General features: G+C 42.7%; 1 protein-coding gene across 12 annotated transcripts in view; it reads right to left on the minus strand.

Annotated features, from left to right (window-relative positions):
- The window catches only part of TULP4 (TUB like protein 4), a 1,043,161-nt gene that overhangs the window by 617,279 nt on the left and 397,954 nt on the right, over window positions 1-27,928 (minus strand). For all 12 annotated transcript variants that reach the window (XM_073560996.1, XM_073560990.1, XM_073560994.1 and 9 more), the window contains one exon: window positions 24,264-24,425. In XM_073560996.1, coding sequence (XP_073417097.1) covers window positions 24,264-24,425 — 162 coding nt within the window. The remainder of the gene's footprint in view (window positions 1-24,263; window positions 24,426-27,928) is intronic.

Raw genomic sequence — 27,928 nt, forward strand, 5'->3', positions numbered from 1 at the left:
TGATGGGTATATGGGCACGGGACTATAGGATGGAGGATGTGTACAGTATGATGGGTATATGGGCATGGGACTAAGGGATGGAAGATATGTGTGATTGTTATATGGGCACGAGACTATGGGATGGAGGATATGTATGATGGGTATATGGGCACTGGACTATGGGATGGAGGATAATCATTACAATTTGTTATAGCTAACCACAGTTAGTTACTATGCCCGGGATCTTCAGCTAGTAAAGATTAAACAACAACAAAAAGACTAATTTCATCAACCAAGGTATCATTTTAATCAGTATAACGGCACCGACCTGACACTGTCTGTAGGTTACTGTGCACAATCCTGCTGACAGGTTCCCTTTTAGGGTTGGGTTTTTTAATGAACAGTTGAAGAGTGAGTGGGAGGCTGTTCACCATATCTCCTCCCCAGGACTGGTTCAGAAGCTAAATGTGGAGCTTTTGGGCTCATTCAGTGTTTTGTGCACTCAGGAGGAGAGTTGAGCTTCAAACCTGAGATTTTGGTACATTGAGCTGAAACCTGTTTCCTGTGCAGGCAAATCCCTGCAGTTATAAGGACTATAGTGAATGCTATTTTGTTTATGTCAAGAAGACTGGATTTATCTATTTCGTTTGGACTGATTTATGAAGTCCGATTTAAAAAAACTGTTGAAATTTAAACGGAAAGCATTTCTGTGACTACCTCATTAAGGGGCAGAGTGAGACGATCTACCACAGGTGGTGCCTAGAAGTGTGGGAAAGTTCCCCACGAAACAAGCGTGTTGGCTGAGGACAAACTGCATGTAGGACAAACTGCATGTCTTGGGTGAAGACGGCTGTAAGGATGGAACAGCGGTCAGACAAAATGAAGGAGCTGATCAAGCATCTGGTCCAAAGCCAGCAGCAGCACCAGCAGAAGCTCTAACAGCAGCAAACCCAGCAGGAGACAATTAGACTCCTGATGCAACAGATCCAACAGCAGCAACGGCAAATGGAACTCTTGGAAAGCTATGTCCATAGCAGAGAAACTGCCTAACCCCCAAGTCCAGATGATGATTCTGACATTCGGATGGACTTAAGACATGTGATGCAAAGGATAACCCAGGGGGATGAGGTCGAGGCATTTTTGGCGGTATATGAAAGGGGGTCACACAGTGGCAGAAGCTGCCAACAGAGCAAAAGAGGTTCTGGTGCTATATTTAATTGGCGAGCCCCCAAAGGCTTATTATGACCTCGCCTTACAGGACACAACAGAATATGCCAAACTAAAGACAGAGATACTGGCAGGCTTGGGAGTGATTGTCTTTCATGGCACAACAGGTCCACCACGGGGCGTATTTTGGTGACCAATCTCCCGCTCCCAAATGTATGTCTTGCAACATCTTGTTCAGAAGTGGTTTCAGCCAGAATCTTCCACTCTAGCCCAGATGGTCAAGCGAATAGTAAGGGGACAGGTTTATTCACAACCCTCCTAGACTGGTGCAGATCTGGGTTGCCAGGAGAACCTTGAAATGCGGATGACCAAGTGGGCCTAGTGGAAAGGTACCAGTTGGTCGAAAAGTTGTTAGGGAAACCAAGTACCATTGCCTTGTCGTACTGGGGTACCCAAAAAGATATTGACTCTCAAAAAAGGGGTACTAGAACCACAAATGGGTTGTCCCCGGTCCCAAGGGCCAGCTGAGGGGTTGTCAAGGGTAGAGGTTAAGTACTTTATTTGTTGGAGGTGTAAGGGTAAGGGCCACGTAGGCACTCGTTCCATGCCCCCCAAACCAATAGACTGCATCCTGGGGCAGAGCGGTTCGTATTACGCTTATTTGGCCTGCAGACATGCAACATGATGATAAATGGATTACTGGTGTCTGGACTCTGGGACACTGGGAGGTATGTGACCCTCGTAAGGGCCACACTTCCTCACCAGTTGATCCCTAAAAGAACTGTGGGCATCTGCTGTATTCACAGGGACACTGACACTAAGGACTACCTGGTTGCTCAAGTAACCATAGAAACAAACTGACACTGAGTCCCATAAAGTCAGAGACAAGGACCTGATACGCCTGATTACAATAGGGAGGGACATCAGCTTATTCTTGGACTTATGGTGAAAGGCAGGGGTGCCAAGTTACTCAGATAAAAGTCGGTTTGACCCTGAAGGATCCCCATCGCAGTCGGAGACAGACGAGTTTCCTCTGTGAGTCCTTACTGGCGACGAGGACGAGATGATGACTCATGAGGCCGACAATCCTGAGTTGGGGGTTTTTGGAGGGAATTTTGGGACTGTTCAAATGGAGTGCCTTGCATTAAAAGGGGCATTTGATAATGTTACTGTTTTAAAAGGGGTTGCTCAAGAGCCAGGGGCCGACCAGATTTCCTTATTTTGCGGTAAATGAGGAATTGCTGTATCGGTTTACTAAACTGAAGGGGGAAGTGATAGAGCAACTGTTAGTACCAAGGCCCTACAGGCGTAGGGTGCTATACCTGGCACATTCTCATGTCTTAAGTGGGTAACTTGGAGTAGACAAAACCCAAGAGCGGGTCCTTCAGAGCTTCTACTGGCCTGGATGTCACAGAGTTTAACTATTGCCAGTTCTGTTCCAACCGTCAGATAATTGCTCCCATGTCCTACTTCTGAAGTCCCATAGTGCCATTACCCACGCTAGAGGTCCCATTTGACAGAACTGCCATGGATTTTGTCAGACCTCTAGTTAAGTCTGCCAGAGACCATCAATATTTCCTGGTGGTCTTGGAATATGGAAAACGGTACCTGAAGGCGTGTCACGGCCGCCGCTGATACTCACCTGTCGTGTCCTGTGCGCACCTCCTGGCGCGCACCCGCTCCCCGGCGCGTCCCCGCTGCTGACCTCCGGCCTCCCCGACGTCGCTCCCACGCTCCTCTGGCCGGAGCTCTGACGGCGTCATGTGACGCGGTGGCTCCGCCCCCAACATGGCGGCGCCCATCGCCTATTTCTGGCAGGCGTCTCCCCAGGTAAGACGCCTGTGTATCGTTCCCGGGCTGCTGTCCTTTTGGCCAGCGCCTTGTATGCTCTCAGGCCCTGCTACGCTTCACCTCCTAGCTCCGCTCAGTTAGGTTTCTTTTGCTGTTCTCTCTGGGTTTGCTCCTCTGGCTGTTCCGTTTCCCTGCCTCCTTCCCAGTGTGCTTGCGCCCCTGTGAACTCCTTGTCCGTGCCCTCTCTTACCCGCTCTCTCTCTCTTGCAGCCTCCAGCCACTACCTGCTTCGAACCCTCCAAGTGTCTGCGTCCTTCTGTCTCCTACCACTGTCCTCCCGTGCCGCTGCTCCGCTGACTCTCCACCCTAAGTTCCTCTGGTGCTCACCCAGTCGTCCATTTGGCTCCGGCTGTCACGGTTCCATCCCTTGTGGGCCTGCCCCTAACACTCCCTGTATAGGGGGTGGCTCCACCTGGTCCAGCTCGTCCGCAGGGGCTCTGGGGCCGTGACCCAGAGGGTCCACTCCGTGGTGCTCTCCTTGTTTTTTGCCATACGAAACACACTCCGTAACAAGGCGATACCTCTGAGAAACCCCTCCGCCGAGAGCTAGTCCATATTTTTCCTCGGACGGGCCTGCCAAAGGAGATCCTGACAGACAAAAGAACACTTTTCATGTCCAAAGTACTGAGGGAGTTGTGTAAGGCTCTCCAAATTACACAACTCAGGACTTCAGGGTACCATCTGTAGATGGACGACCTGGTGTTCAACAAGACCCTGAAGTCCATCCTCAAGGAGGTCATGGACAAAGATGGTAAAGACTCGGATTGCCTACTTCCGTACTTGCTCTTTTCTATTTGAGAAGTTCCACAGGCCTCTACGGGGTATTCACGATTAGAGCTGTTGTTCGACCGGCACCTTTGGGGACTTCTAGATATTGCAAAGGAGACTTGGAAACAGAGGTTACATCCCACCGGAGCATCATTGTTCCAAATGCAAGAAAGGATTGCGAAGGTGATGCCAATTGTGAAATAGAGCCTCCTCCATGTACAAGAGGCCCTGGCAAGAGTCTACAATAGGTTGGCAAGGCTGAAACAGTGTAGCCCTGGAAATCGGGTCTTAGTGCAGATTCCCAAGTTCGAAAGTTATTCCTGGCCAAGTGTCAGGGACCATACCAAGTGGTCGAAAAGCTGAATAACATCACCTACAAGGTCCATCAGCCAGGGAGAAGAAAACAATACCAGGTGTACCATGTTAACCTGCTTAATCCATGGTGAGACAGGGAACCAGTGGAAGCTACATACCTGGGGCCAATCTTGAAGCCAAGGACGAGGATTTCAAAGTGGCAAAAACACTGCCACTGGCCCAGAAACAGTGCTGAGAACTGCTTCAGCGAAACAGAGAACTGTCGAGCATGAAATCCCTTTGGAACCTCATGTGCAGGTAAAACGAAAGCTGTACTGAATCCCCAGAGTCCCCAGTGAGGTGAGGAGAAGGCTGAACCTGGGTATAATTGAGTATTCAAAGAGTGGCTGGTTCAGCCCCATTGTCCTTGTGATGAAGCCTGATGGAGAATTGCGCTTTGGTAACGATTATAGGAAGCCGAATGAGGTGTCCAAGTTCGACGAGTATCCAATGCCCCAGCTCGATTAACTCATTTAGAGGCTAGGGTCAGCCAGATATATTACGAATCTTTACCTAACGAAAAGGTACTTGCAAATTCTATCCCAAAGTTCCAAGGAAAAAATGGCCTTCTCTACACTTAATGGTTGCTTCCAGTATACCAGAATGACTTTCGGGATGTATGGAGCCCTATCCAACTTCCAAAGGGCCATGGACTGCATCCCAGCCACAGTTTACCTGGATGATATTGTGATCTTCAGCCCAGAATGGTGAAGTTATCTGCAGAAGTTACTGAATGCGCTGTGGAAGGCAGGGTTTACTTTAATCCCAAAGAAGTGCGCCATGGGTAAGGAGGAGGCAAAATACTTAGGCTATATCGTCTGGAGGATCGAAATAAAGCTGCAAGTGAACAAAGTAGAGGTGATCCAAGATTGGCAGCAACCAACTCCAACAAACAGGTTACGGCCTTTCTGGGAATTATGAGACATTATCGGCGATTCATCTCAAATTTCACCATAATAGCCACACCCCTGACTGACCGACGCTTCGTGTGAAAGTGTAAAATCTGGGACTAAAACAAAATTTTGGTTGTAAAAATGTAGTTATTTTTAATTCACTGCCCAATAGTATAAAATTTTGTGACACACCCATGGTGTCAATATGATCACTGCACCCCTAGATGAATTCATTGAGAGATGTAGTTATTAAAATTGGGTCACTTATGGGGGGGGGTTCTGCTGTTCTGGCACCTCAATGACTCTCCCAGTGGGTCATGGTGAAACATAACAGTAAAATATGGCACTCCTTGCCTTCTGAGCTTTGCACTTTGCCTGAAAAATATTACCTGATTACATGTAGGGTATTGGCACACTCAGGAAAAAATGGACCTCAGTATTTTTACTATTAGCCCTTAGAAAAATTAAAAACTTGGGGCTAAAACAACATTTTAGTGGTAAAAATGAAATATATTCTTTCTTCACCGCTTAGTGGTATAAAACTCTGTGAGGCACATATGGTGTCAATATGATCACTGCACCACTAGATGAATCCATTGGGGAGTGTAGTTTGTAAAATGAGTTCAAATATATGGGATTTCTGTTGTTCTGGCACCTCAGCGGCTCTGCCAATGTGACATGGCACCCTCAAACCATTCCAGCAAAAGCTGAACTTCAATATGGTGCCTTCTGAGCTTTGCACTGTGTCTCAAAAGTAGTATTCTGCTACATATGGGGTATCGGCGTACTCAGGAAAAATTCCACAACAAATTCTATGGTGCAATGTCTCCTGTTACTCTTATGGAAATGCAATATTTTGTGCTAAAAACATATTTGTGGGGAAAGTTTTCTATTTTTTATTTTTATGGCTCAACGTTATAAACTTCTGTTAAGCACCTGAGAGTTCAATGTGCTCACCACACATCTAGATCAGTTCCCAAAATGGTGTCACTTGTGGGGGAATTTCACTGTTTAGGCACATCAGAGGCTCTCCCAACACGACATAGCCAATTGTTCGAGCAAATTTTGAATTCAAAAAGTCAAATGGCGCTCCTTCTCTTCCGAGCTCTGTCGTGCAACCAAACAGTGTTTTTCTCCCTCATATGGGGTTTTGGCATACTTAGGAGAAATTGTACAACAAATTTTGGGGTCCATTTCTTCCTGTTACCCTTGTCAAAATACAAAAATTTGGATCTGAAATTATTTTTTGTGAAAAAAAAGCTAAATGTTCTTTTTTTTTCCATATTCCAAAAATTCCTGTAAAGCACCTGAAGGGTTAATAAACTTCTTGAATGTGGTTTTGAGCTCCTTGAGGGGTGCAGTTTTAGAATGGTGTCACTTTTGGGTATATTTTTTCATATACGGTAGGCCCCTGAAAGTGACTTCAAATATGATGTAGTCTCTAAAAAAAAAATGGTTTTGTAATTTTTTTTTTTAAAAATTAGAAATTGCTGGTCAAATTTTAACCCTTACAACTTCCTAAAAAAAACATTGGGCTCCAAAATTGTGCTGATGTAAAGTAGACATCTGGGAAATGTTACTTACTGAGTATGACATATCTCTGTGATTTAAGGGCATGAAAATTCCAAGTTGGAAAATTGCAAAATTTTTAAATTTTTTGCCAAATTTCCATTTTTTTTCCCACAAATAAAGTCGTATCAAAGAAATGTTACCACTACCATGAAGTATGTCACGAAAAAATAATCACCGGGATACATTGAAGCGTTCCATGGTTATTACCTCGCAAAGGCACAGTGGTCAGAATTATAAAAATTGGCCGTGTCATTAACGTGCAAACCACCCTCGAGGGTAAAGGGGTTAAAGCCTTATGAGTTAACCCCTTAAGCCCCAAGGGTGGTTTGCACGTTAACCCCTTCATGACCCAGCCTATTTTGACCTTAATGACCTGGCCATTTTTTGCAATTCTGACCAATGTCCCTTTATGAGGTAATAACTCAGGAACGCTTCAACGCATCCTAGCGATTCCGAGATTGTTTTTTCGTGACATATTGGGCTTCATGATAGTGGTAAATTTAGGTCGATAATTTTTGCGTTTTATTTGTGAAAAAAATGGAAATTTGGCAAAAATTTTGAAAATTTTGCAATTTTCAAATTTTGAATTTTTATTCTGTTAAACCAGAGAGTTATGTGACACAAAATAGTTAATAAATAACATTTCCCACATGTCTACTTTACATCAGCACAATTTTGGAAACAACATTTTTTTTCGTTAGGAAGTTATAAGGGTTAAAAGTTGACCAGCAATTTCTCATTTTGTACAACAAAATTTACAAAACCATTTTTTTTAGGGACCACCTCACATTTGTAGTCACTTTGAGGGGTCTATATGGCAGAAAATACCCAAAAGTGTCACCATTCTAAAAACTGCACCCCTCAAGCTACTCAAAACTACATTCAAGAAGATTATTAACCCTTCAGGTGCTTCACAGGAACTAAAGCAACATGGAATGAAAAAATGGACATTTTAATTTTTCCAACCAAAATTTTATTTTAGCATCAGTTTTTTCATTTTCACATGGGTAACAGGATAAAATGTATCCTAAAATTTGTTGGGCAATTTCTCCTGAGTACACTGATACCTCATATGTGGTCATAAACCACTGTTTGGGTGCACGGCAGGGCTCAGAAGGCAAGGAGCGCCATTTTACTTTTTGAATGTAAAATATGCTTGAATATTTAGCGGTTGCCATGTCTTGTTTTAAGAGTACCTGTGTGCCTAAACATTGGAGCTCCCCCACAAGTGACCCCATTTTGGAAACTAGACCCTCCAAGGAACTTATCTAGATGCATAGTATACACTTTGAACCCACAGGTGCTTCACAAATTGATCTGTAAAAAAAAAGTACTTTTTTTTTTCACAAAAATTTTATTTAGCCTCAGTTTTTTCATTTTCACATGGGCAACAGGATAAAATAGATCCTAAAATTTGTTGGGCAATTTCTCCTGAGTACATCAATATCTCATATGTGGTCATAAACCACTGTTTGGGCGCACCGCAGGGCCCGGAAGGGAAAGAGCGCCATGTGACTTTTTGATTGGAAAATTAGCTCCAATCGTTAGCGGACACCATGTCGCATTTGGAGAACCCCTGTGTGCCTAAACATTGGAGCTCCCCCACAAGTGACCCCATTTTGGAAACTAGACCCCCGAAGGAACTTATCTAGATGTGTGATGAGAACTTTGAACCCCCAAGTGCTTCACAGAAGTTTATAACGCAGAGCAGTGAAAATAAAAAATAATTTTTTTTTTGCTCAAAAATGATTTTTTAGCCCGCTATTTTTTATTTTCACAAGGCTAACAGGAGAAATTGAACCACAAAAGTTGTTGTGCAATTTGTCCTGAGTACACTGATACCCCATATGTGGGGGGGAACCACTGTTTGGGAGCACGGGAGAGCTCAGAAGGCAAGGAGCGCCATTTTGGAATGCAGACTTTGATGGAATGTTCTGCGGGCGTCATGTTGCGTTTGCAGAGCCCCTGTGTGTCTAAACAGTAGAAACCCCCACAAGTGACCCCATTTTGGAAACTAGAACCCCCAAGGAGCTTATCTAGATGTGTAGTGAGCACTCTGAATCCCCAAGTGCTTCACAGAAGTTTATAAATGCAGAGCCATGAAAATAAAAAAATATTTTTTTTTCCTCAAAAATGATTTTTTAGCCCGCTATTTTTTATTTTCCCAAGGGTAACAGGATAAATTGGACCCCAAAAGTTGTTGTCCAGTTTGTCCTGAGTACACTGGTACCCATATGTGGGGGAAAACCACTGTTTGAGCGCACGGCATGGCTCAGAAGGGAAGGAGCGTCATTTGACTTTTTGAATGGAAAATTAGCTCCAATTGTTAGCGGACACCATGTTGTGTTTGCAGAGCCCCTGTGTGCGTAAACTTTGGAGCTCCCCCACAAATGACCCCATTTTGGAAACTAGACCCCCTAAGGAACTTATCTAGATGCATAGTGAGCACTTTGAACCCCCAGGTGCTACACAGAAGTTTATAACGCAGAGCCGTTAAAATAAAAATATTTTTTTCCCCTCAAAAAATAAATTTTTAGCCTGCTATTTTTTATTTTCACAAAGGTAACAGGATAAATTGGACCCCAAAAGTTGTTGTCCAGCTTGTCCCGAGTACGCTGGTACCACATATGTGGGGGGGACCACTGTTTGGGCACACGTTGGGGCTCAGAAGGGAAGTAGTGACGTTTTGAAATGCCGACTTGATGGAATGGTCTGTGGGCGTCATGTTATGTTTGGAGAGCCCCTGATGTACCTAAACAGTGGAAACCCCCCACAAATGACCCCATTTTGGAAACTAGATCACCCAAGAAACTAATATAGATGTGTGGTGAGCACTTTGAACCCCCAAGTGCTTCACAGAAGTTTATAACGCAGAGCCGTGAAAATAAAAAAATATTTTTTTTTCCTCAAAAAATTATTTTTAGTCCACTATTTTTTATTTTCACAAGGGTAACAGGATAAATTGGATCCCAAAAGTTGTTGTCCAGTGTGTCCTGAGTACGCTGGTACCCCATAAGTGGGGGGGACCACTGTTTGGGCACACGTTGGGGCTCGGAAGGGAAGTAGTGACGCTTTGAAATGAAGACTTGATGGAATGGTCTGTGGGCGTCATGCTACATTTGCAGAGTCCCTGATGTACCTAAACAGTGGAAACCCCCCCACAAATGACCCCATTTTGGAAACTATATCACCTAAGGAACTAATCTAGATGTGAGGTCAGCACTTTGAACCCCCAAGTGCTTCACAGAAGTTTATAACGCAGAGCTGAGAAAATAAAAAAATATTTTTTTTCCTCAAAAAGTGATTTTTAGCCCACTATTTTTTATTTTCACAAGGGTAACAGGATAAATTGGACCCCAAAAGTTGTTGTCCAGTTTGTCCTGAGTACGCTGGTACCCCATATATGGGGGGGCACCACTGTTCGGGGACACGTTGGGGCTCGGAATGGAAGTAGTGACGTTTTGAAATGCCGACTTGATGGAATGGTCTGTGGGCGTCATGTTACGTTTGCAGAGCCCCTGATGTACCTAAACAGTGGAAACCCCCCACAAGTGACCCCATTTTGGAAACTAGACCCCCCAAGGAACTTATCTAGATGTGTGGTGAGCACGTTGAACCCCCAAGTGCTTCACAGAAGTTTATAACGCAGAACCGTGAAAATAAAAAAATCTTTTTTTTCCACAAAAATAATTATTTTAGCCCCCATTTTTTTATTTTCCCAAGGGTAACAGGAGAAATTAGACCCCCAAAGTTGTTGTGCAATTTTTCCTGAGTACCCTGATACCCCATAAGTGGGGGTACACCACTGTTTGGGCACACGTCGGTGCTCGAAATGGAGGGAGCACCGTTTGACTTTTTGAACGCAAAATTGGCTGGAAAAAATGGTGGCTCCATGTCGCGTTTGGAGACCCCCTGACATGCCTAAACAGTGGAAACCCCTCAATTCTATCTCCAACTCTAACCCCAACACACCCCTAACCCTAATCCCAACCCTAATCATAACCCTAATCACAACCCTAATCCCAACACACCCCTAACGAAATCCCAACTCTAACCCTAACCACAAGCCTAACCGTAATCCCAACCCCAACCCAACCCTAATCCCAATTCCAACCCTAACCCTAAGTTCAACCCTAACCCTAAGTTCAACCCTAACCCTAAGTTCAACCCTATCCCTTAGTCCAACCCTAACCCTTAGTCCAACCCTAACCCTTAGTCCAACCCTAACCCTTAGTCCAACCCTAACCCCTAGTCCAACCCTAACCCTAAGTCCAACCCTAACCCTTAGTCCAACCCTAACCCTATTTCTAACCCTAGCCCTAACCCTAGCCCTAACCCTAACCCTAGCCCTGGACCTAACCCTAATGGAAAAAAAAAAAAAATTTGTATTATTTGTCCCTACCTATGGGGGTGATAAGGGGGGCGGTGATTTACTTTGTATTTATTTTGATCACTATGAAAGTTTATCATAGTGATCAAAATAAATGAATGAATCTGCAGCGCTGCAGATTCGATTCGGCGCACTGCGCATGCGCCCGCCATCTTGCAAGATGGCGGCGCCCATGACGCTGGACGGCAGGACACCGGGACGGATAGCGGGAGGTCGGAGGCACAAAGGAGGGTGAGAGTGGGTGATCGGAGGGGTGATCGGAGGGCTGGGGGGGGCGGAGGGAAGGCGGAGGGGCAGATCATGACGGCGGCTGCCGATCGGTGCCGTCAGACGGTGGCGGCAGCCGATCGGTGCCGTCAGTCGGTATGGGGGGGGTCAGGTTTCGGTGTCCAGCCATGTCCGATGCTATTTCAGCATCGGCCATGGCTGGATTTTAATATTTCACCAATTTTCATTGGTGAAATATTACAATCGCTCTGATTGGCAGTTTCACTTTTAACAGCCAATCAGAGCGATCGTAGGCACGTGGGGGCTAAGCCACACCCCCAGGTGTTAACTCTGAAGGGTACTTTGTGTGCGGGTCGGGTGACCTTTCAGTGACCCCGGTCACCCGACCCGCAGGGGGGCTATTTATAGCATGACGCCTACGTAGGCATCATAGGTCGTTTGGGCACTGCTTTTCATGACGCCTACGTAGGCGTCATAGGTCGTGAAGGGGTTAATGACCAGGCCAATTTTTACAATTCTGACCACTGTCCCTTTATGAGGTAATAACTCTGAAATGCTTCCATGGATCCCGGTGATTTTGATATTGTTTTCTCGTGACATATTGTACTTCATGTTAGTGGTAAAATTTCATTCAAATAGCTTGTGTTTATTTGTGAAAAAAACGGAAATTTGGCGAAAATTTTGAAAATTTCGCAATTTTCCAACTTTGAATTTTTATGCCCTTAAATCACAGAGATACGGCACACAAAAAACTTGATAAGTAACATTTCCCACATGTTTACTTTACATCAGCACAATTTTGGAACCAAAATTTTTTTTTGTTAGGAAGTTATAAGGGTTAAAAATTGACCAGCGATTTCTCATTTTTGCAACACCATTTTATTTTTACGGACCACATCACATTTGAGAGGTGGTCATGGGGGATTCCCTGTTGAGAGGAACTGAGGCCGCTATCTGCAGACCGGATATAACTTCAAGAGAAATGTGCTGTCTTCCAGGTGCAAAAATTAAAGATGTGTCTGACAGGATATCAGGACTCTTCAGACCTACAGATGACTACCCATTCCTGCTACTACATGTGGGGACAAATGACACCGCAAGACAGACCTGGAAACCATCTGCAGAGACTCTGAAGACTTAGGCAAGAAAGTGAAAGAACTGGGAGCGCAGGTGGTCTTCTCTTCCATCCTCCCAGTGGATGGCCATGGAACAAGGAGGTGGAATAAGATTCTGCTGGTGAACAACTGGCTACGTCGATGGTGCCGTCAGCAACGATTTGGATTTATGGATCACGGAGTGAATTACCTTTACGATGGACTACTTGCTAGAGATGGGGTGCACCTTACGAAGACTGGAAAACATGTATTTGGAAGTCACCTTGCTACACTTGTAAGGAGAGCTTTAAACTAGAACAACATGGGAAGGGAAGCAAAAGACCAGAAAAAGCCATACACCTAACAAATGCTATTGAGAACTCTGCTATTAGAAGTGGAAAGGAAGAACAAAGACAAAAGAATCTAATTAATAAAAATATTGGAGAAAGAGAAACCAATCACAAACTAAAATGTTTCTATACTAATGCACAAAGCATGGGCAACAAACAAGGAGAATTGGAACTACTAACACAGGAAAAGAAATATGATGTCATTGGAATCACAAACTTGGTGGGACAATACACATGATTGGAATACAAGACTAGAAGGATACAACTTATTTGCAAGAAACAGACTTGATAAACGAGGAGGAGGTGTTGCATTGTATGTTAGAAACGCGTATATCTGCACAGAGATTGAAGCTTCAGAGACTGGGAGTTCTGTGGAAACTGTTTGGGTAAGAATACAAGGACAGAACAATGGAAAGGTCACCATTGTAGGCATTTACTACAGGCCGCCTGTGCAAACTGAAGATATGGATGAACTCTTTATGCATCAAATGGCCAAGTTCTCCAAAAAATATGACATAGTTGTCATGGGAGATTTCAACTATCCAGACATATGTTGGGAATCTCTCTCAGGCAAAACTAACAGGTCAAGGAAATTCTTATCCTCTCTTGCTGACAACTTTATCTTCCAAAAGGTAGGGGAGAAAACAAGGGGAACTGCTACCTTGGATCTAATCCTTATAAACAGGGAGGAAATGGTTGAGGAGGTAAAAGTGGTTGGGACCCTAGGAGGTAGCGACCATGCTATTTTAGAATTTTGGATAACTAGAGGAGGAAGACCTGTGAAGACTCAGACGTCAAGGTTAGATTTCAGAAAGGCAGATTTTAAGGGATTCAGAAAGAGATTTGGAGGGATCCAATGGCTGGATATCCTTAAAGACAAAAATGTCCAGGAAGGATGGGAAATCTTGAAAAATGAAATTCTCAAAGCACAATTGTTAATAATTCCGAAAAGAGGGAAGAATAGGAAGAATTTAAGGAAACCAGGATGGATGAACACAGAACTTAAGCACATGCTAAAAAGGAAGAAAAAAATGTTTATAAAATGGAAAGAGGGAGGCATATCTAAAGAAGAATATAATGCTGTCTGCAGAACCTGAAGGGCACAAATCAGAAAGCTGAAAATGAATTGAGGCTTGCAAGAGATGTCAAAAGCAATAATAAAGGATTTTGGGGATATGTCAAAAGTAAAAGAAAAGTCAAAGATGCCAAAGGATTTTTACAGGATGAAAATTATGAAATGGTAAGACAGGATGTTGAGAAGGCCGAACTTTTAAATTCCTATTTTGCATCTGTTTTCTCTCAGAAAGGAAATGTAACATCAACTGTTCTTCACTGTCCTATTAAGGGAATAGAAGAATCCAGGATATCTATAAACAGAAAGATAGTGAGGAAACACTTAGCTAACCTAAATGAATTCAAGTCTCCAGGTCCAGATGAATTACACCCCAGAGTACTGAAGGAGATAGCAGAAGAAATTTATGAACCCCTCTCCATAATCTTTGAAAATTCTTGGAGAACAGGAGAAGTCCCAGAAGACTGGAGAAGAGCAAATGTTGTTCCTATCTTCAAAAAGGGGAAGAAGGTGGACCCAGGCAACTATAGGCCGGTGAGTCTGACTTCTATACCAGGAAAGATCTTTGAACAAATTATTAAACAACATGTATGTCAGTACCTGGATAAGAATGAAGTGATTAAACAGAGTCAGCATGGGTTTGTAACTAATAAGTCATGTCAGACTAACTTAATTTCCTTCTATGACGGAATCACTGATTGGGTGGATCAAGGAAATGCTGTAGATATAGTATATCTTGACTTCAGCAAAGCTTTTGACAAAGTATCTCATACAATCCTTATTGAAAAAATGACTAAGTATGGAATGGACAAGGCAACTGTTAGGTGGATTCATAACTGGCTTAGTGATCGGACCCAAAGAGTGGTCGTAAATTTCTGCACATCCATTTGGAAGAATGTCTCAAGTGGGGTACTACAGGGCTCTGTCCTGGGCCCTGTATTGTTCAACATCTTTATCAATGATTTAGATGAAGGAATTGAGGGTAAACTGATTAAATTTGCTGATGACACAAAGCTAGGAGGGATAGCTAATAATAGAGAAGAGAGAGAGAGGATTCAAAAAGATATAAATAAACTGGAGAAGTGGGCAGCAACTAACAGAATGGGTTTTAACAGGGAAAAATGCAAAGTACTACATCTGGGCAATAAAAATGAAAAAAGCATATAAAGAATGGGAGGAATAGAGCTAAGCAACAGCACATGTGAAAAAGACTTGGGTATACTAATAGATCACAGACTGAATATGAGTCAACAGTGTGATGCAGCAGCAAAAAAGGCAAATGCAATTCTAGGATGTATTAACAGAAGCATACAGTCTAGATCACGTGAAGTCATTATTTCCCTCTACTCCTCTTTGGTCAGACCTCATCTGGAATATTGTGTCCAGTTTTGGGCACCACATTTTAAAAAAGACATCAACAAACTGGAGCAAGTTCAGAAAAGAGCAACCAGAATGGTGACCGGTCTGCAAACCCTGTCTTATGAGGAAAGGTTGCAGGATTTAGGAATGTTTAGTTTGCAAAAGAGAAGACTGAGAGGAGACTTACCGTATATACTCGAATATAAGCTGAGATTTTCAGCCCGTTTTTTTGGGCTGAAAGTCCCCCTCTCGGCTTATATTCGAGTCATATACACCGGGGGGTCGGAGGGGGAGGGGGGGCGGGGGAGTCAGGTCATACTTACCCGTCCTGACGCTGTCTCTTGAGCCCCCAGCTTCTCCGCGCTCTCTCTTCCTGCCTTCAGCGGTCACGTGGTACCGCTCATTAAAACTCATGAATATGCGCATATTCATGAGTTTTAATGAGCGGTATCACATGACCGCTGAATGCAGGAAGAGAGAGCGCGGAGAAGCTGGGGACTCAAGCGACAGCGTCAGGACGGGTAAGTATAGCGATACTCACCTGTCCTGCGTCCATGGCTGCTTGCTGCTGTCTGTCATCGGTCAGTGACTTCAGACAGCAGAGGGCGCGGTGACGTGATTAGTGCGCGCCGCGCCCCCTGCAGTCTGAACTTCACTGACCGATGACGTGGCAGATAGTGGTGAGCAGCCATGGACGCACGACAGGTGAGTATCTGACACCCAGCGACGGAGAGGTGAGTATGTCATTTTTTTTATTTTTACATGCAGCAGCAGCGGCAGCACATGGGGGAATAATCTAAGGAGCTTCTTATGGGGGCAGTATATGGGGGAACAATCTATGGAGCTTCTTATGGGGGCAGAATATGGGGGAACAATATGGAGCTTCTTATGGGGCAGTATATGGGGGAACAATCTATGGAGCTTCTTATGGGGGCAGCATATGGTGGAATAATCTAGGCTTATACTCGAGTCAATAAGTTTTCCCAGTTTTTTGTGGAAAAATTAGTGGGTCGGCTTATACTCGGGTCGGCTTATACTCGAGTATATACGGTAATAGCTGTCTACAAATATCTAAAGGGCTGTCACATTGTAGAAGGATCAACTTTATTCTCATTTGCACAAGGAAAGACTAGAAGCAATGGGATGAAACTGAATGGGAGGAGACACAGATTAGATATTAGAAAAAACTTTTTGACAGTTAGAGTGATCAATGAGTGGAACAAGCTGCCACGAGAAGTGGTGAGTTCTCCTTCAATGGAAGTCTTCAAACAGAGGTTGGACAGACATCTGACTGGGATGATTTAGCGAATCCTGCTTTGAGCAGGGGGTTGGACCAGATGGTCCAGGAGGTCCCTTCCAACTCTACGATTCTATGAAGTCACTTTGAGGGGTCTATATGATAGAAAATACCCAAAAGTGACACCATTCTAAAAACTGCACCCCTTAAGGTGCTCAAAACCACATTCAAGAAGTTTATTAACCCTTTAGGTGCGTCACAGGAATTTTTTGAATATTTAAAAAAAAAATGAACATTTAACTTTTTTCACTAAAAAAATACTTCAGGTTCAATTTTTTTTATTTTACCAAGGGTAAAAGGAGAAATTGGACTGCAAAAGTTATTGTGCAATTTGTCCTGAGTATGCTGATACCTGATATGTGGGGGGGAAACACTGTTTCGGCGCATGGCACACCTCAGCAGGGAAGGAGCGCCATTTGACTTTTTCAATGCAAAATTGGCTGGAATTCAGATCGGACGCCATGTCGCGTTTGGAGAGCCCCTGATGTACCTAAACAGTGGAAACCCCCCACAAATGACACCATTTTGGAAACTAGACCCCCAAAGGAACTTATCTAGATGTGTGGTGAGAACTTTGAACCCCAAAGGGCTTCACAGAAGTTTATAACATACAGCCGTACAAATAAAAAATCATATTTTTTCCAAAAAAATGATCTTTTCACCCTCAATTCTTATTTTTCCAAGGGTAACAGGACCCTAAAAGATATTGTACAATTTGTCCTGTGTGCGCTGATACCCCACATGTGGGGGTAAACCACTGTTTGGGCGCATGGCAGAGCTCGGAAGGGAAGCAGCGCCATTTGACGTTTTTGGCTGGAATTGAGATCGGACACCATGTCGCGTTTGGAAAGCCCCTGATGTACCAAAACAGTAGAAACCCCCCACAAATGACACCATTTTGGAAACTAGACCCCCCAAGGAACTTATCTAGATGTGTGGTGAGCACTTTAAACCCCCCAGTGCTTCACAGAAGTTTATAACGCCCGGGTGTGAAAATAAAATTTTTTTTTCCACAAACATGTATGGGCACACGTCGGGGCTCGGAAGGGAAGTAGTGACGTTTTGGAATGCAGACTTTGATGGAATGGTCTGCGGGTGTCATGTTGCTTTTGGAGAGCCCCTGATGTACCTAAGGAGAGGCAACACCCCACAAGTGACCCCATTTTGGAAACTAGACCCCCTAAGGAACTTATCTAGATGTGTGGTGAGCACTTTGAACCCCCCAGTGCTTCACAGAAGTTTATGACGGGAGAAATTACTCCAAGTTTATAACAGGAGAAATTGGACCCCAAAAGTTGTTTTGCAATTTGTCCTGAGCATGCTGATACCCTATATGTGGGGGTAAAACACTGTTTGGGCGCATGGCAGAGCTTGGAAGGGAAGGAGCACCATTTGACTTTTTCAACGCAGAATTGGCTGGAATTGAGATCAGACGCCATGTTGCATTTGGAGAGCACCTGATGTGCCCAAACAGTGGAAACCCCCCAATTCTAACTCCAACCCTAACCCCAAGACACCCCTAACCCTAATCTGAGCCCTATCCCTAGCCCTAACCCTAATGGGAAAATGGAAATAAATACATTTTTTTTATTTTATTATTTTTCCCTAACTAAGGGGGTGATAACGGGGGGCTGGATTTACTATTTATGGCGGTTTTTATGTTTGGCGGCTGTCGCACGCTAAAAGACGCTTTTTATTGTAAAAATAGTTTCTGCATCACCACATATTGAGAGCTATAATTTTGACCCACCGAGTCATGTGAGGTCTTATTCTTTGTGGGACGAGTTGACGTTTTTATTGATACCATTTTCGGGCATGTGACATTTTTTGATCGCTTTTTATTCCGATTTTTGGGACGCAGAATGAACAAAAACCAGCGTTTCATGAATTTCTTTTGGGGGGGTGCGTTTACACCGTTCCGCGTGCGGTAAAATTGATAAAGCGGTTTTATTCTTTGGGTCGGTACGGTTACAGCGATACCTCATTTAGGACTTTTTTATGTTTTGTCGGTTTTTTGCAATGAAAACAATTTTATATAAAAAATAATTATTTTTGCATCGCTTTATTCTGCGAGCTATAACTTTTTTATTTTTTTGCGGCTGACGCTGTATGGTAGCTCGTTTTTTGCGGGACAAGATGACGTTTTCAGCGGTACCATGGAAATTTATATGCGTCTTTTTGATCGCGCGTTATTGCACTTTTTGTTCGGTGGTATGATAATAAATCGTTATTTTTTGCTTTGTTTTTTACTTTTATTTTTTAAGGGGTTCGCTAAAGGGGTTAACTAATGGGACAGTTTTATAGGGAGGGTCGCTACGGACGCGGCGATACCAAATATGTGTACTTTTATTGTTTTTTTTTATTTTCAAAAAATGAATTTATTGGGGAATATTTTTTTTTTCTTTTACTAATTTAATTAGCGATTTTTTTTAAAATTATTTTTGGGCATTTTTTTTTTTTTTACTTGATTACATAGTCCCAGGTGGGACATCACTGTCCTGTGACATATCGCTGATCTGTCACATCACAGATCACTGTGACAGATCAGCAATCTGTCACAGGCAGTTCTGCAGACTTCCTCATGCCTGCGCTTTGCAGGCAGTGAGGAAGTCAGCTCCCTACAGGCCCCCGAAGGCCCCCGTCGCCATCTTGGATCCGGGGGCCTGTAGGGAAGGAGTCCCCCGCAGCAGCGCTGCACATTGCGCTGCCGTGGGGGGCTCAGGGAAGCACGGAGGGAGCCCCCTCCCTGCCGATGCTTCCCTTTAACCCCCGGTACACAGCGATCGTGTTTGATCGCGGTGTACAAGGGGATAATGTGTTGGGGGCGGTCCGCGACCACCCCTGACACATTGTGCCGGGTGTCAGCTGTGATAATCAGCTGACACCCGGCCGCGATCAGCGGGGCTCACCACGTGGGCACCGCTGATCGCATTAGACGTACTATCCCGTCCTTGAGAATTAAGTCCCAGGGCACATGGAAGGGATAGTATGTCTAATGGCAGAAAGGGGTTAAAGAAGCACTCGCTTCAATGTTTTTATCCTCTTAATATATTGCAATCATCACATTATGGCAAAGTGTACTTACAATTGCTCATTTTGCCTTTCTACTCAGTTAATTTTTCACTTTCTAATTAGGTCAATGACATCATGTGATTAAAAACAGACCATGCTCGAAGCTTCTGTATATGGTATGTTTAATGCATTTGCAATGCTGGTGCATTGCAATGCATTATACCTGGGATCAAAGTAAAAAAAAAAGTGAAAGCCCCATAGTGAGACTAGGAAAGAAATGAAATAAGTGATTTTTTTTTTATTAATTAAAAATATTACACCAATAAATACACATTTTTCTGTATTAAAAAAAAACACACATATTGGGTATTGCCAAGTGAGGAAAGACCCAATCTATAAAAGTATCATAACCTCACCAGTGAACACCAGTGGTTTTTGTTCATTCTGCCTTCCAAAAATTGGAATATAAAGCGATTAAAAAAATGTTATATGCCAAAAATGGCACTGATAAAACATCAACTGGTCCAGCAAAAAACAAGCCCTCCCTCATATGACTCTGTTGGCAGAAACATTGAAAAATTATAGCTCTCAAAATATGGCAATGCAAAAATTAGTTTCTGCAAAACTAAAGTGTGTCACCAGCCAACCAGAAAGAAACTATATAAATCTAGTATTGCTGTAATGGCACCGACCTGAAGAATAAAGTCGTCTAATCACTTATACCGCACGACGTTCATTCTGCCTCCTAAAGATCGCAGTAAGACTCAGCGCACATTTTTCCTGCGCTCTAAGCTGAGCGCCTACACTGGGGTTTAAGAGTAAATTCCTGAAATATCTGATTAAGATGGAAACCTCGGGAGAAGATTCCATATAATAAGGCAGATAGGGACACTGTGGACGTCGTCTGACCTATGATCCGGTGGTGTCCGTTGTAGTGCAGTGCTCACTGAATGTATTGGGGGACACTCACTTGGCAGCAGGATTTAAGGCATACAGGAATGATTTTTCCACTTAAACAGTCTATGCGGTTTATTATGCAAATCATAAACCACTGTAGGCCATGTTACACATCACAGACCTAACTTACAGTCCACTCTCAACTGCGGTTATGTCCGCACAGTTCATTAACGGACCCTTGTCAGTACACACAGTCCGCTCACGATCTGGATTACCTGCTTGGCAGAGTTGCAGGCTTCACAGGCTGGCATCACATGGGCCCTGAATTCCAGGAAAGCTGCCTTACCGGGATCACTGACCCATACTATGACTAGCTTGAAAAGCTCACATCCGCCAGTTCCAGACCCACAGAAGGATGGTAGCTTCCCCCACACAGATAGCAGTCACGGACTCTGCAGGCACATACACTTCCAGGGAAGCTACCTTCCTGGGATCACTGACCGGTACTATGACTGGCTTGACAAGCTCACATCTGTCAGTTCCAGATCCACAGAAGGACGGTAGCTTCCCCAACGCAGAAGCTGTCAAAGACTCTGCAGGTACATGGTCTCCATCATGTGCTTTTCAGGAAACCTGTCCTCTTGCAGGACCTTCCAACACAGAGGCCATGTGACCAAACAAGTCTCATTCTATCCGAGACATACCCATTAAAGGAAGGTGTGTGATTAGTCAGACTCGCCTAGCTCTCTGACTAACCCTGCAAGCCCAGCCCCTTATACACTGAGCAAGGCTCGTGGAACTACAAGTCCCAGAGAAACATTCCAGGCTTACAGCACAGAGGATCTCCTCCTCTGCGACACATACCAACCATTCACAACAATGCTGGTCACTATCTCACATCGTCTTTTAAGGCGTGCATAAAAGTGCGGTAGACCACAGTTTTGTGCACTTCTAAAAAAGGACACGGCTGAACAAACAACAGATGGAGTCCAGAGTAACTCTTCTGCCTCATTCTAGTGACTGTATCCTTTGGGGGTTTCATCTGAATCATCTAATTTGGAGATTTAGATGGAAACCCCGCTATACGTGCTCAGTGTAGAGCGCAGGATATATGTGAGCCAAAATGTTCAGTAAAATGTTCCCAACAAAACCTTCAACTCAGCCCACATAAAAGCAAGTTCCCACTCAGGTCTGTCATCTGTCAATTCTTTCCTTCTGAGCTCTGTGCTGTGCCTCAAAAGCAGTTTTCGTCCACATATGGGAAATTGGAGTACACATGAGAAATTGCACAAAAAATATATGGTGCATTTTCTACTGTTTCCCTTGTGAAAATAAAAAATTTTGAGCTAAAACATTTTTGTGTGAAAAATTTTATTTTTTATTTTCACGGCTCTATGTTATAAACGTCTGTGAAGCACCTGCTGGTCCAAGATGCTCACCAGACATCTAGATTCATTCCTTGAGGGATATAGTTTCCAAAATGTGGTCAAATGAAGGGGGGTTCCACTGTTTAGGCACATCAAAAGCTCTCCAAATGCGACATGGCATCCACTCTCGATTTTAGACTTTTTTTAGTTCAAAAAGTCAAATGGTACTCCTTCCATTCTGAGCTTTACTGTGCACCCAAACAGTAGTTTTCCCCCACATATGGGGTATCAGCGTACTCAAATTTTGAGGTTAAATTTCTTCTGTTACCCTTGTAAAAATTATAAAAAAAATGGGGATAAAGTAACATTTTTGTGAAAAACAGTAAACTGTAAAATTTTTTCCTTCTATGCTCCATTAATTCTTGCAAAGGGTTAATAAACGTCTTGAATTTGGTTTTGAGTAGACTAAGGGGTGGAGTTGTAAAAATGGTGTCACTTTTCGGTATTTTCTCTCATTTAGGCCCTCAAAGTCACTTCAAATGTGATATGGTTCCAAAAAAAAAAGGTTTTGTTAATTTTGTTTTAAAAATGGGAAATTGAAGATCCACTTTTAACCCTTCTAACTTCCTAACAAATGAAATGTTTCAAAAATTTAACTGATGTAAAGTAGACATGTGGAAAATGTTATTTATTATCCATTTTGTGTGGCGCATCTCTTTGATTTATGGGCATAAGAATTCAAAGTTTGAAAATTGCAAAATTTTCATCAAATTTGCTTTTTTTTCACAAATAAGCGAACGTTATACAGAAGAAAATGTACCACTATCATAAATGTTAAAAATGAAACCTGGTCATTAACGTACAAAGTGGCTTGGTCCTTATGGTGCTTAACCTCTTAACGACCGATGATAAGCCTTTTAACGGCGTCAGTTAAGGGTACTTATGCCTCAGCGTCGCTTTCTAACGGCGCTGAGAAATAAGTGTATAGCGCCCACCAGAGTCGGAATTTCTCCAGGGTCTCGGCTGCTGGGGGTAGCTGAGACCACAGAGAACATGATTTGGGTCGGTTTTTACCGACCCCATTGTTGCGATCATTGTTACTAACGGAATAACGGCGACTGCAAAAAAAAGTCAAATTTTCCCATTTCATTTCTCTCCTCTGATGTGATCGCGCATCAGAGGAGAAATGGGATCCCCTGATTCCCCCTCCCCGGTACCTCCGATGTCCATGGACCCTCCTGCATCCCCCTCGCCAACCGGCATCTTCTTCTGGGAAGAAAATGGCGGGCACATGCGCAGTGTGCCCGCCGAGATCTGCGGTACCTGGCAACAACAGGAAATTTTTCCTTTTGATTCATTTTAATCACTGTGATAAACCCTATCACAGAGATAAATAAAAAAATAGTAAATCAAACCCCCTTTTATCACCCCCTTAGTTAAGTAAAAATAATAATTTTTTTTAATTTATTTCCATTAGGGTTAGACTTGGGCTAAAGTTAAGGTTGGGCTAAAGCTAGGGTTATGGTTGGGATTACAGTTAGGGTTGGGATTAGGGTTAGGGTTGGGATTAGGGTTAGGGGTGTGTTCGGGTTAGGTTTGTGGTTAGGGTTATGGTTATGATTAGGGGTGGTATAGGGGTAAGGGTTGTGGTTAGGGATATGGTTAGGGTTGGGATTAAGGTTGGAGTTAGAATTGGGGGAGGTTACACTCTTTAGGTATATCAGGGAGTCTCCAAAAGCGACATGGCACCACCATTGATTCCAGCCAATTTTGCGCTCAAAAAGTCAAACAGTGCTCCCTCCCTTCTGAGCCCTGCCATGTGCCCAAACAGTGGCTTTCCCTCACATACGGGGTATTGGCGTACTCAGGAGAAATTGTACAACAAATTTTGTGGTCTATTTTCTCCTTATACCCTTGTAAAAATAAAAAAAATTCTTCCAAAGTAAACTTTTTTTTCCTTCCACATGACTTTAGTTTTCATGATGCACCTGAAGGGTTAATAAACTTCTTGAATGTGGTTTTGCGCACCTTGAGGGGTGCAGTTTTTAGAACGGTGTCACTTTTGGGCACTTTCTGTTATATTGACCCCCCCCAAACTCACTTCAAATGTGAGGTGGTCCCTAAAAAAATGGTTTTGTAAGCTTTGTTGGAAAAATGAGAAATCGCTGGTCAACTTTTAACCCTTATAATGTCCTAAGAAAAGAAAAAATTATGTTTCCAAAATTGTGCTGATGTAAAGTAGACATGTGGGAAACGTTATTTGTTAACTATTTTATGTGACACCTCTCTGATTTAAGGGTACAAAAATTACAATTTTTAAAATTGAAACATTTTCAAAATTTTTGCCAAGTTTCCGTTTTTTCATAAATAAACACATGTTATATTCAATAAATTTTACCACTAACATGAAGTATAATATGTCACAAAAAACATTGTCAGAAACAGTGGGATACGTTTAAGCGTTCCAGAGCTACAACCTCAAAGTGACAGTGGTTAGAATAATAAAAATTGTCTTGGTCGTTAAGAACCAAATTGTCTCTGTCACTAAGGGTTTAATATTGTGCATCCTTTTATAAATGTAAATCTGAATACATTTTCATAATTTCATGATACCTGCTGATCATCTGGTGTCCAAATACCACAGGTGATTTGACTTTCCAAGTTTATTTCTGATGACCAATGTCGTTGACCACTCACTGATCCCACAAGTACAAAACCATCTCGGTATGATATCAATGCTTGTGTGCCATCGTGACTCCAAGTAAAGTCACTAACCTATTAAGGATAAAAGAAACAAACATGATTAGTTTTTTTGCAATACTAAAGATGTTGTCCACTATTCTTACAACAGGTCATCAATGTCTGATCAGTCATTTTCCAATACCCAGCACCCCACGTCGATTAACTGTTCTCGGTGTTGGCGGCTGGCCAGAACTGTTCAATTGCGGAGCTGCTGCTTCTTTTGACAGTGGCTGCGACAGCATACTGCATATCCTCCTCCTATTGATCTGAGTAGGAGGCGGATGTGCAGTAATTGCCACAGTCACTGTTAAAAGACAGAACATCTCCACAATTGAGCAATTCCAGCCAGAGGCCACCACCGCAGAGAGCAACTGATCGGTTGGAGTGCCAAGTGTTGGACTCTGACCGATCAGACATTGATGACCTATCTTAAGGATAGGTCACCAATTATAAAGTAGTTAAAAACTTCTTTAAGAATATTGCAATATATGTGTGCACACAAGATGAAAACGGATTCCAGAATCTTATTTTTAATTTTTCATCTGTTATAAATAAGTAAAGGGAAACAGAAGTCCATCAAACAAGGGGAAATTCTAGCACAAATTCCAATGATATGAGGATTTCAAACTCAGCCATTTATACGAACATGTAGGGTCACAGGAATAAAAAGGAGTCCGTGATATCTGCGATCCAATGTTTTATTCCAGAGCTATTCACGTTTTTTTATCCATGTTTTTTTTATATGCAAATGACCTCTTCCAGGCTATGGGTCAGACAGTGATCTCCCCGAGAATCTGTCTCTAAGGCTTATTTTTAATAAAAGGGGGCATTACCAGAGTGAGACAATCATAGTAGAGTGACACTGAACTTTGCCTCCTTACAAGCACATTTGCTGGAGCGCTAATGCATTTTAACAATATTGCAACCCTGTCTGCCTGTTAGATCGTAGTTGAAGCACTGACTGAAGCACTGCAGATGTGTCAGTTAGGTCACATGCACATGCTGAAAATTTTAACAGTATTTTTAAGCCAAAAGGAGGGCTGGTGAAAAATTGTAGATGTGTTGGATTTGTTTTTATTAAACTTTTTACCTGACTGTTCCAATCCTGGTTTTGTCTTACAAATAATGATGTAAAAAAACCTCACAAAATACTCAAAGTATGCACGTGTCCTTAATATCACACAGATCTGCAGTGAGATCAGGAGCGCAGACTGTCAGTCATTAAATGCCTCACTGATAGCACATACTTTATTTAAAAACAAGCTGTGGAGGCAGATTCTCAAAGAGATCATTGTCCTGTGGATGGATCTTAACACCTCATTTACATAAAATAAAAATGAGGATTTATCTGAAATAAAACATCAGATCGCAGATGTCAAGGTCTCATTTTATTCAGCTTCCTATGACCTAAATACTCAGATAGACTGCTTATTAGGGTGGATTCTAATGACAGATTCCATTTTAAAAGCCTTCAACATGAAACAAGCATCACATGTAAATCTTTAAACCATTGAAGTACTGGGTAATAAAGAGTTTAACCATTTGCATACTATAGTTTTGAAACTTCTTGTATGCAGCAATTCACATTACAAAAAGATGACATATATTATGAGGCAGTGACCCCTGTTACAGCTAGGGGGTGCTGTATGTTCTCTCCAGGATAGGCACGGAGGCATACTGAGGCTATGGGAACGCATTGCGGTCACAGGCGTAGCTGGGATTGCAATGGTGAAGCAGTGACCGCACTGATATGCACGAAGGTGTATGAAGGCTATACGTGTGCATGGCAGTCACGAGCAGAATGGAAGCTGCAATACAGATTAAAAGATAAATTAAGTGCTAGCCTTGGACATGTTAAAGTCCAAGGCGGATATAGGGAAAACCTGCTCTGGATGTTGTGTGTGCAGGATAGTATTGTTGCAGCCTTTTCCATTCCGGACCCAGGTTTTCCATGTGTCTGAAAGCCACAGGTTTCTGTGATAAAAGCCCTGCAGGAAAGCAGGGCTGTGGAGTCGGTAAGTCAAACCTGCCACTCCGACTCCTCAATTTCCCTTACACCGACTCCGACTCCACGACTCCGACTCCCACATATATTGCTTATATATAAGTGAAAAATTTATTGTAGTACAATGTGAACATCAGACATTTAATCATTTTTATGATACAATAATCTAGATATTTAGATAGAACATAATATATATTTATTGGAATACAACTTTAGAACACAAAAAACTAAAATTGTAAATATGTAATACACTATGTAATATCGATTACATATACTGTGTATATATATATATATATATATAGTGTATATACATATATATATAAACACTATGTAATAAACTATGTAAGTGGCAAAAAACAGTTTTCAACAAAAACATACTAAATAACATTTGTGCAGTCTATGAATTTGTTATAAGAAATAGAATTGCATCCATCAGATCCTTCTTCATAGATGACCTCAAATCTGACCTAATAATTTTAAGGCTAGAGAACAACCTCTCTACACTAACTTGGGTTGGAGGCAAAGCCGTAACCACATGGGCAACATCTCTAACAATTTCCGGGTATAAAGGAATTGCCTCATGCACAGTCAGTTTTGATGAACGGTTGAATTTTTCTATTTCTTTGAGAGCAAGTGAAACATTTTGCTGAAATATGGTCAATTTGTTTGCTATAGGAGACTGAGTGAAATCTTTTTCCTTGCGGCAATGCTTTGCCTGCTCCATGTCATCCAAATACTTGTCAAAGTCAAACGCCTCATCTGATGAGGATGAAGATATGGCAGCAGTAGCACTGTCAGGACCCAAGTCCTCTTGCGTCTGGCAGTCCTCCTGTAGGCCACTCATCCTAACTGCTACTTCAGTCAGAGCTTATTTTCCTTTACTAAGCTGTTGATCATCCAGCAATATACGAAGACTTGGATCCGCATAAACAGCTGCCAGAAAATTTTTATTTTCCAATAGCTGTGTCTCTCTCTGTTTCATTGAAGCAGCAATGCCATCTGCGATTAAACTTCCTCTTTGGGACAGGCAAAATAGCAAGTTCTTACACTCCCTTATGAAAATGCCAGGAGTTAAATCCTCAGCTTGTAATTTTTTAGTCACGGTAAATGGGTGATTAAGCAATTCCTTCAATACAGCCACCTGTGTCTATTGACCTTCATTTAGGGTTACCTGAGGGTTCGCCATATCTATAAGAAATGGTTTTAGTTCAAGCAATTGCTCAATCATTAAATAAGTGCTGCCCCACCGAGTGGCTTGATTGACAATTGCCCCTTTCCCAGCACATCTCTCCAAGATTGAATCAATTTTAGGGGTTCTGGCGGCAATAACCAATTTCCTCACTTTTCCAATCAGATTTCCAGCATGTCCCTCTTGCATACTATCTCTTATTGCCAGCTGCAGCGTGTGCACAACACAGCGCATGTGATGAATATGAAAGGGTTTTGAAGCACCTTCAACAAGATCATCTATTTCTACAGTATAATTTTGCTGTTCTTCTGTTGTAATATCTGTTTGTTCCTCAGTTACATG

The sequence above is a fragment of the Dendrobates tinctorius genome, unplaced genomic scaffold (genome assembly GCF_039654945.1).
Source record: "Dendrobates tinctorius isolate UK_male_01 unplaced genomic scaffold, ASM3965494v1 ptg000310l, whole genome shotgun sequence".
NCBI classification, from domain to species: Eukaryota; Metazoa; Chordata; class Amphibia; order Anura; family Dendrobatidae; genus Dendrobates; species Dendrobates tinctorius.